The sequence below is a fragment of the Vidua chalybeata genome, chromosome 5 (genome assembly GCF_026979565.1).
Source record: "Vidua chalybeata isolate OUT-0048 chromosome 5, bVidCha1 merged haplotype, whole genome shotgun sequence".
Classification (NCBI taxonomy): Eukaryota; Metazoa; Chordata; class Aves; order Passeriformes; family Viduidae; genus Vidua; species Vidua chalybeata.
The window spans coordinates 26,224,386-26,235,306 of NC_071534.1; the positions used below are offsets into that span (position 1 = coordinate 26,224,386).

The following is a 10,921-nucleotide window of genomic DNA, read 5'->3' on the forward strand; positions in this document are numbered from 1 at the left end:
CAAGGTCAATGGAAATTTTAACACAGAATCATTTTGTGTTCTTTCTTATCATCTCAGGTTCACTATTTAGCTTGAGTAGCATTTTACTCTCACTACAGATTTTAAGCAATTAATCTAATCTTTTCTCTAGGACTAGTGCTTGAATGCTTATGTTATTCTTAGAAATGTGTTTGAACTTGATTCTGTTGTAATATTTTGATTGCCAAAGTAGATAAGTTGTCACGTTGGATAGTTAGTGGCACTTCAGTGCCTAATGTGGTGTTATTTTGGAAATCAGGCATTGTTGTACATGCTCAAGTACAGAGAAAGGCTGCTGTGGTGGATAAAATAAAAATTGGAGTGATATAGGAGTCTATAATCCAAAGTTACTGATGAAAAAAGGAACAGATTACACATGCTAAGGGAATATGTGTTGTGATGGTATGTGTTTATTATACGTATATTCTCCATAAATCCAGTCCTTCATGATCTTTCTTGGGTATTTCCTGAAGCCTTTTTTCAAATACTACCCAAGAGTTGACGTGAATTGTGATAAATTTCCTGATTTTCGGTTCTTTCTGTTTTTAGTCCTTATGGAAGGAAAGTTTAATTTCCTTTTTATGCTTTCTACAATCTTCTAGATTGAATCTGCAGAAGTCTCTGGAAATAGTGTCATATGTAGCTTTCTTCAGTACATGGAGAAGTCCAAGCCCTGGCAGAAGGCATGGTGTGTCATACCCAAACAGGAGGCTCTTGTGCTCTACATGTATGGTGCTCCACAGGTATGTACAGGGGAAATGGGAAAGATTTTAGTAATTATTGTCACTGGTATTTGAGGAAGAGACAGCAAGTAGCTTGGGAATGGAGGAAAGATCCAAATGTTTTCGCTAAACTATCCAGCAAATGAGAAGTAATGGGTAGATTAGTTGTCCGTTCTTTAATATAAAGAACTTCTTCATCTTAGGATGTGAAAGCTCTGGCTACAATTCCTCTTCTGGGCTACACAGTGGATGACACTCCAAAAAGTGCTGACCTCCCCCACAGCTTCAAACTGACCCAGTCTAAGTCTGTGCACAGCTTTGCTGCAGACAATGAGGAACTGAAGCAGAAGTGGCTGAAAGTTATCCATTTAGCTGTCAAAGGTGAGACACCAGAATGTCAAAATGAACTGCAAGTGAATTTAGAAGAGCAGCCTGAATCTTCTAAAAGATCTGAATGCTGAAGCTTAAGAACACATGGCATTTTTAAAAGATTTCAGTTGACATTGTGGTTAACGTTTGTGTTAACCTTTTTTGCTCAATCAAGGAAAAAAAAAGAAAAAAAAACAGAAAAAGAAACTTCTTACTACCATACACATCTTGGCACTTTATGTTTGGGAAAGAATTCTGGTCTTTTTAGGGATCTTTTTCTTATATTTATGTTCTGTCAATAAAAGTGATGTACAGGTCCATTTCAGAGACTTTTTAAAAAAATGTGAATGCTATTAAAAATACTTACTAACTTTACTGTACTACTCGTTTGTTGTAATGCAATTTTTTTTTTTTAAATCCAGTTGCTCTTCAGTTAACGTTTGCTACTTTCATTAGGAATGCAAATATTTGAAGCTTCCTACTTAAATGTTAGGACTTGCAACAGGATAAAAGATATACCTCCACATTGCCAAAATAGATCTGTACTTAAATATACAGGGACAGATTGGTTTAATGTATGTAGTTTATAGATTGATTTCCACAGTTCTGTACATATGTTGTATTCATTTGTATCTTTTTAATTAAAGTAATGCAAATTGCTTTCACAGGTATATTGGCTTTTAAGATTTCAATTTATCAAGGAAACAATCTAATGATTTTCAATGTAGAAATAAATATCTAAAATATGAGAAAACTATATATAATATATGTACAGTATTAAAAATGTACAATACTTGATTATTGCTTTGATTTCATGATACTGGGTTCTTATTAGTGAATAATTTATTTTAAAAAAGCATGTTTTCTATTTGAAATTAAACACAGTCCTAAATTGAAAAATACTGTTCAGTGATTTGTTTTAATAGCTGACATTTAATGATCTTGATATTTTTATGCATCAAAAAATTAGCAGCAATGTAAGTGGCATGCAATGGACAAATGAGTTCCAGTTGTGTTTAAACAAGTAGTCTCTTTTCTTCAGTGTCCTATCACTGTTAGCTTTTAAGAGTGCAGTAGTTTGTTGCTCAAATGCAGTATGTGGTTTGAGAAAAGCAACAGATTCTAGTAACCTTCTAGGAATGTGTATTTTTTGCTATTATGGTTATTGGAGCAAAAGAACTTTTTGAACTTAAGTTTTTTTTATTTTTGTAGAAGATTAGGTATTGTAATGCTTATTTATGACAACAATCTTCAAGGATTCTTGTTTTAAAGTGGAATCTGGTTTATAAAAATTTAGTAAGAAGTCTGAGCTTGCAAATCTGAAATTTTATGAACTAATATTATTTGTTTTCTGCTTCTGCATATAAGGACTCGTTGGCTTTACAATATTAAGTTCCTTATGAACTTCCATTCCTATTAGAGTTTTTATACATAGAGGCAAATGACCTCCATTTTTACGGTAATATCCTTCAATGAAATATGGCAAACTCAGATGTAGTGATTGACTATTAAAATCATTGCTGTCATTCCTTTTTGAAACCCTTTAAGGAAGGAAAATACGTAACTTCTACTATCAGCTTGTCATAAGAACATTCAGAAGTCTTACTTAATAAATCTGCAAACTGTATTTTAAATCATGTCAAGCTGAAGAGCTCAGGTTCAATGTTGTTAGCAAATGACAGATTTAAATTTTTGGATTTTTATTATGAGTTTGCCAAACAAACTATCCACTAAACTCCTACTCCTGCTTTACTCTTTCTGCAACACTATAGGGAAAAAAAAAACCCAACTAATTTTGCAATTAGCAAGGGATTAATATCTGTTTGTAGTGTCAAGCACACATGAGTGTGCATGTCCATCATTCCTTCACAAGAATGTCATGTAACTTAATGCTAATGGGATGGATTTTGCTCTCTCCTGCACAGATCCAGGATCTACCATATCCTTTAGATTCCACAACTTTACACCAGTGTTAATAACGATCAGGACACGGTATGGTAGAGTACTAACTCTCCAGCTGACTTGGTGCATGTCTGTTCTGAATTCTCTTCCAGGTGCTCCCTGTATCCAGATTGTTCTAGAAATAACCCTAGTATTGCTCTTATCCAATGTGCAAGCTCTTCTGTAATTCTCATAGAGATTTTAAGTTACTTCTACTGGCAGCTGTGTTTACCTTTAGCAATGGGCAGCTCAAGCCTGTTTTGATTCACATTGGTGAATACCATCAGATTTTTGCCAAGGTAACACAAGATCTCCCTTGGCAAGGGATGGGGGAATATTCAGGTAAGCAAGCAGAACTCTTGGTGGCTATCTTTCCTTCACAGCCATCTCCCAAGACTGGGAATCTTCTACAAGAGCCTCAAGTGCAATTGTGGGATATGGAGAGTTGTCTTCCCACATCCCAATGTGTAAAAAGAGTTTCCCATGGTCAAGGTGTTGAGTGTAGAGGAAGAAGTTGCTTTAAAGGAGTTCTCAGATAGGAAGGACTGAGCTATAGTGAAAATATGATATGACTGTAGAGTCAATTAGGTTGGAAAAACCCTCTAAGATCACTGAGCCCAACCATTGCCCAGCACTGCCAAGTCCACCACTAAACCATGTCCCTAAGTGCCACATCTACACACCTTTTAAATACCTTCAGGGATGGCAACTCAACCCTTTCCCAGCCTGTTCCAATGCTTGACCTCTGTGTTGGTGACAAAATATTTTCTAAAATCCAATCTAAAACTCCCCTGGTACAACTTGAGGCCATTTCCTCTTGTGCTATTGCTTGTTTCTTGGGAGAAGAGACCAATCCCCTCCTTACCATCATCTCCTTTCAGGGAGTTGTAGAGAGTGATAAGGTCCCTCCTGAGCTTTCTTTTCTCCAGGCTGAACACCCCCAGCTCCCTTAGCCACCTCTCACAGGACTTGTGCTCCAGACCCTTCACCAGCTCTGTTGCCTCTCTCTGTGCCCACTCCAGCACTTCTATGTCCTTGTTATCCTGTCTTTCATGTCCCAGAACTGGACATGGCATTTGAGGCACAGCCTCGCCTGTGCCAAGTACAGGGGACAATCCCTGCCCTGGTCCTGCTGGTACAGGCCAGGACACCCTTGGCCTTCTTGCCCACCTGGGCACATGCTGGGTCTTGTTCAGCTGCTGCCAAACCAGCACCCCCAGGTCCTTTTCCACCAGGAAGCTTTCCAGCCTTTCTTCTCCAAGCCTGTAGTGCTTCAGGGGTTGTTGTGACCCAGGTGCAGGACCCAGCGCTTGGCCTTGTTGAACCTCTTAGAGCTGGCTTGACCCATTGATCCAGCCTGTCTGGATCTCACTGCAGAGCCTTCCTGCCCTCCAGCAGGTCGCCATCTTACCCAGCTTGGTGCTGTGGAGTACATTCTGTTTCCTCCTGTAAATCTCATTCTAAGCCATGTAGGAAGCCCCATTCCAGCTGAGTGATTAGAAGCAGCAGTTTCTGTGCTGCCTGGTTGTTATAGTGGTACTGAGCAGTTAGAGCTACTTGAATGGCAGCATCTCCCAGATGAAGCCTTACACTTGAAGCAGTTTGAAATGAAGCTAGCACTGGGAGTTGTTTGCTTGGATGTTAGCCTCACATTTGCTCTCAGCCATTAAGTTTTATATAGCACAGGATATTTTATTTACCCTAGTGAAACCTGTTTCATGCTCTCATAATCAATTGCTTGGTCAGAATTGTTCCCTTCTGAGTCAGAATGCCTTGGCACTCAAATACATGGTTCTGTGTGTATTTTATGGGAAAAGTATGTATTACCAATATTAAAGGACATGAGAAGATAGAGAAATTGCTTCTAAATTGAACCACCCTGTTGTCTTCATTCTCTACAGACAAGCCCTCCTAGCAGCATCCATCCCAAACTTTAATTTTAAATTGTAAATTATGACTGCAGAGGAACAAATACAAAGTTGTAGCTGCTGTGGCTTAAGAACTATGACAAAAGCAGTGAAATTAAAACCATCATCCTAACAAGATAGAAGCTGTTCCCATTTGAAATAAATTCTTAAATTCTTCAAGAAAAAGAAAAAATGCATTAAATTTGAGAGCATAAAGCTCTGTGTGCAAGGAATAAACTGTAACTAAGCACTCATTCATAATGCATGAATGCATGTGAATGGTTCTTCTGAATAATTTAAGTTTTGCAACTCTTGTGTTCAAGTAATGCTTGTTTCTCACTTTAAAAGTGATCACTATTCTGTGCAATTTAAAGCAGATCAGAAGTTATTTTAGTGGTTTTATCTGTGTTCAACCAGAACAAGACTTAAATTTATTATTAATATTTTTGGATCATAGCCATATATTTTTTGAAATTACTTAATTTTTCCCCCTACTATGGGAAAATAGTGTGTCATGATATCTGCATGTCTGCACCATTCCTCCAGACCCTCTAAAAATTCTTTTTTGGTATCAGGTACTCCTGCTTGGTTGAAGAGCTGCTATAAAACCTGTATTATGTAGTCTTTTCAATTCCCTTTATGCTGAGTAGTTTTGTTTATTTCAAAATGTATTTAACTTATATGTGCAAAATAGATATTGAGAGTACAAAACATTCTCTTCTATTTGGAGTAGAATATTAAACCACTTTAATTGCATGTATATATAGTAGCACCTTTTTATGCAAAACCATCTCAAAGTGCTTTATAAATCCCCTCAAAAATTCTAACTGTCTTTCATAAAAAAGAAGATTTTTATTGCTCATGTTTTTAAGTTATGGATGAAGGCAAGGCACTGATTAAATGTAGAGTAAATACACTACCACCTAAGTAAAATTTAGATGAGATTAAAGAAATATGCTCCACAGACTTCCAAGTGGAATCAGAAGGAAAAAGAATACATATATCAAAACAAGTGGGAAAGATGTGGAAACACTTGACAGGTTGTTTGGGTTCCTCACCACATAGCTAGTATAAAAAATCATCAGCTTTTCATTTCAAGGAAAGATTAAATAAAATTAAGAGAGGGTAGTTATTTCTTATACTGAAGGAAAGTCTTTCTGGAAAGAAATAAGCATACCATGTAGAAATAATCCTAAGCAATAACAAAAGGTCTTTTTCCATATAGCTGGTATAAACTAGCATGGGCCTGCTGGAGCTATTATACCTTCAGTGATTTAAATTCACAAAGAATCTGCCTTACATTATATAAGGACACTTATGGAAGATGAATCTTCCACCAGTTAGGGAGCTGCTGAGATACCAGGTCTCACTTGGACTCACAGAGCTCAGATGGAGGTAATGGATGTAGGGGTGAATGTAAACAACTAGAAATATATATCCAGAAGTAAATGACTGGAGAGAAGTAATTTTGTGGCAGAACTGACTACCTTTAAGGTAAATCCATTGGTGAAATGGGCATCATTCTTAGTCTTTGTGGTGTACTGTTATTTGAAATCTGAAATTAAATACATGGGGTAAATGTTTTTTGCTCTAGTCCGTGACCCTGTTGGTGTGAGGAATTTATCTAGCTGGTTCTGACCCATGGGACTGTAGTATGTTCCTCAGATAGGAGTTTTAATCTGCTAGACAGATTGTTTCCTAAATCCTTTTCCTTTAACAGATAATAACATTAATTTAATGATTATATATGTGTGTGTATATACACATATACATATGTATGTGTGTATATGTATATATGTGTATTTATATATTTGAGACTACTATTCATATTACTTGTTTTCAAGCAGTATTTTACAATCAAAAAAAAATACACTGTGCTGCATTCAAAATAGAATGTATAATGAGCGTGTTGAGTATGCTTTCCAGAAAAAGATGGAGGTAGATCTGCTGCTGTGGCATGTTTACTATTTCAGCCTATAAAAACAAACACAGAAGCCCCCACAAACATGCTAATTCCAGTGAGGATTTCAATCAGCTTCCTTTGAAACCCTGCGATTAAATTTCTTCCCAGAATAAACTATGGCATTTTGTTTCACCTCTTCCTCTTCTTAGCACAAGTGAATGTAGGATGTGTTTTTTTCTCAAAATCCTCAAGCAGATTTCTTTGAATAAAACATGTTTTCAGCCACTACATAACACAAACCTACTTCTGTTTATAGAGAGTAGAGTCATTAAGACCCTAGAGTCGTAGCATCATTAAGTATTTATGGTGGAAACATTCAGAAAAGAGGGAATTATATCAAAGCATTTTTGCATCTATGTGCCCTGGTATTTTTAAGTCAAATTTGTTGCATGTAGAGAACAGTTTGCAATAGAAATATTATTTTTTCTATCAGTGTATTTTCTATTCTGCAGTCCTTAAGGCAAATTAATACAGTAATTTTAGTGGGAGCTGTACCAGCTGTAATGTTTGACATCAGAATTACAGGCTATACATGTTAATTTCCCTCTATTATGGAAGATTTTCTGATTTTAATTGCAAAAAGATTTCTTAAAAAATAATAATTGGAAGAATTGTAAATTTGTTTTGGTTTTGCAATAAAGTGAATAATATTTAAAAGGTGAAATACGAATGCCATTGTAAGTTGTGCAAATGTAAGTCATCATTTTTATGATTAAGAAATATATGAATGTAAAGAAGTTTAAGATATTGTACATATTTTCTGTAATATATGTATATTTGATCCTAAGGTGGGTGGAGAATTGTAAAAATTAAGCACTTTAATTCATGTTGAGTACTTAAAAAGAACAGAAATTTGTATCCTGTAAAATAAAAGCATCATTAAATAAGTATTGCTGTTTGACTCTTTTTTTTTTTTGTCCACCTACCCATTTTGCTGATAAAATCTTTAAGCTGTATTTCTTGTTTTGTGTGATGGTGAGGACCAGTTTTGGAACACTGGTATCTAATTTGCTGAAGTGCTGGTTACTCACAAGTGCTGCTAAGTTGGTGAAAGATGTATTCTGAGTTTATAAAGGGTGTATTTAATGCTATGGCATCCTAGGTGGGAAAGATATACAACATTTGCACAGTTTAGTTCAAATTTCTGTAATGGCAATGTGTCCACATTTCTGTAATGGCAATGTGACCAGGACGTTATAAGAGTGTTTAATGGATTTCTGTACCACCATCCCCATAGAAAAGTGCAAAAATAAAGGAAATTGTTCAGCAGAGCCCCAAATCTTTCTTAGTATTACTCAATACTAAATGATCAGCATGATCTCATGCACTGAACTAAAGTGGTGCTGCAAAGCAAAAATGATCAGGTAATTAGCTGGATTTGTCCTTTAACAGACCAAAACTGGTTGCAGTTGCCTCTGATTTCCATTGTCTGCACATATTAAACCCATTTTGATTGTATCTGATTTATTCTTGGTATTCTTCTGCAGGTGGCCACAGTGTTGCAGAAAACACAGAAACACAAAACAGAGGAAAAGTTGCTGTAGTACTTGGTAGTTGCTGATTGGAAAGAATTGCATACAATAATTTTTGTTTCATTTCTACATCTTCTTCTCTTTGCACACACCGTAAATAAATCAGTATTTGAAATAAGCATTGATTAACCACAGCAACTAATGCTTCCCTTTCTGTTTATCTAACTTACTGATTTTTCTGATTTTTTTTTTTTGTACTGTGGTTAACTCTGTTCCAAACCTCATTTTCCCCATTAAGCACAATGCAATGCCTTCTGCATGGAGACAAAAATAATAGCATTTACCCTTAAAATGTGCTTTAATAAGAGAACACAATTATAAAACTCAAACTACAGGAAATGGGGCCACAGGTCCTACTTAATTCTTTTAAAACAGCAGGGTTAATAAGCACTGATATTTCTAAGTGGCAGCAAATTGTCCAGAGCCCATCAAGTTGGTGAGGAAGTGGTAGGCGTTGCCTCCTCTGGCTTTCCTGAAGAGCCTGACTAACACTGCCTCATTACCACAGAATTGTTCTTGGCATTGCATGAACTTCCTGACATGAGAGAAGTGGCAGACCAGCCTTTGGCAAACACAGTATTTGGAGCTGGTTTGCTCTAAATAAATTGCTCTGGAGGGTCCTGTGGTGTCTCTAATGGACAAGCAGAGGGATCCTTATGATTGTGACCATTTTGCTTGGGAGCTGCTCACTCCCTGCCTTCTTGGCCCTGTGCACCAGGCAGCCATGGCAATATTTAGCCTCACCAGACTCAGTTCTTGTGTTTGGTTCCTTGAGGAACACCATGTCTGTGCTGCATGGTGCTGCTTCTGTCTCAAAAGCACAAAGCACTTGTGTCATGATGCTGCCTGCCCCAGAGTTGGCATGGCCTCCAACCGTCAGGATCTTACTAAGAAATTCATTAATACTTTCAACTGCCAAATTTGAATATTTTTTTTGTTTGCTAAATGAAGGAAATTACTGCTGTCAGAAGCATTTCCTTATGGAACAGATCCTTAACTGGGAATCTAGGGTAAGATGAATTTCCAGATCCTAAAACATAGTCATACTAATTTTACTGAATACTACCTTATTTAGCTGACAGATTCCAGAGGTTTCTGGATCTGATTTATGCATTTGTAACATCAAAATAACACGTGCAAAATAACACATTAAAAGAACGTGCCTGAAGAAATGGAGATTGTCTTAGGAGCAGAATCTGGGAGTACTCTTTCTTTGGCCTCTAGTTGCCTCATGTTCTCTTCTGCCCCTTCCTACTCCTGTCTGGCAGCCAGGCAGTCACAACACCCTTGCGTGGAGAATATGGAAATGAACTTTCTCTTGGGTTCACTGGACACTGAACTTGTACCTGGATTCTGTGATGGCTGGAGGTTTGTGCTCTCTTTTGAACGTTTAAATGTCGTGTGCCTGACTCACTTTTCCAAACTCTAGGTAAGGGAAAATTCCTGCTTTGGGGAAATGGGTTTTAGACTCTGTCTGCTACTGAATAGGGGATCCTTCTCTCAGTGTGAAATTAAATTAATGACCCTGTGATGGAAGAAGATAGGATTTCATTGTACTTCTGTTTTGATGTACTGCCTGGCATGTAGAACTACCTGCCTTACCTGTTTTGTCTTACTTGAGTATTTCTTGAGAAGTAAGTCCAAATCTTACAGCCTGAGGTTCTGGGACACAGCATTTGCAAAAGGCCTGACACCTTATCTATGTTGTATTTAGGAAGTTGATCTCAGACTAGCACTAAGTTGGCCCTATGAACTGGATGCCCTTTAGTTGCTGAAGTGCGTCCTACAGCTGTGTTTCACATGGAAAGACCTGCATCCCTATGCCTCAAGACCAAAGCAAAGCATGGCAGGTGAGACATGAAGTGTCTGCTATCATTACTCTTATGGACAGGCTGTGATGTTGTAAATCACAAATGCTCAATTGTTACATTGCCAACTTAAAATTGTGCCAATACTAAGCAGCATGCACAAGAAAAATGTGTATCATAAAAATAAAAAACGCTCCTCTTGGCATACTATTTTACCTTAAAAAGACTACAGGAGATGATCTTATTTAACTACTAGATCCAGAAGATACAAGCTCAATTCCTCCTGAATACCCCAGCAAGTTTTGGTTAGGGTAAGGTTTGGTTGGGATAAGATTTTTTCTTTTCTGATATGTTGCTTCACTTGAATGCTATGTGTGCATTTTGTTTAGCAATTAAAGTTACTCACTTGATAGTAGACAGGAGGTTATTGCCTTTATTCCCAAAACCTCAATCCTTTAACATAAAGAGTCTCCACCTGAAAACTGAACTGCAAACCATTGGGTGCTGAAAATATTTTACTGAAGCAACTGTTTCAGTATTGTGTTTGTTATTTCAAGTGACCACCCCAGCTGCAGCAAGGAGGGAGCACTGCTGTACAGGAATCCACAAGCATACAGAGATTACTTTCATCTCCAACCTAAGTTTTTATCTCTATTCGCCC

General features: G+C 37.1%; 1 protein-coding gene across 1 annotated transcript in view; it reads left to right on the forward strand.

The window, feature by feature from the left end:
* Positions 1–1,780, forward strand: part of FGD4 (FYVE, RhoGEF and PH domain containing 4) — a 61,641-nt gene extending 59,861 nt beyond the window's left edge. Inside the window, exons 16-17 of the mRNA XM_053944069.1 lie at positions 621–761; positions 944–1,780. Coding sequence (XP_053800044.1) covers positions 621–761; positions 944–1,201 — 399 coding nt within the window. The 3' untranslated portion in view covers positions 1,202–1,780. The remainder of the gene's footprint in view (positions 1–620; positions 762–943) is intronic.
* The last annotated feature ends 9,141 nt before the right edge of the window (positions 1,781–10,921 follow it).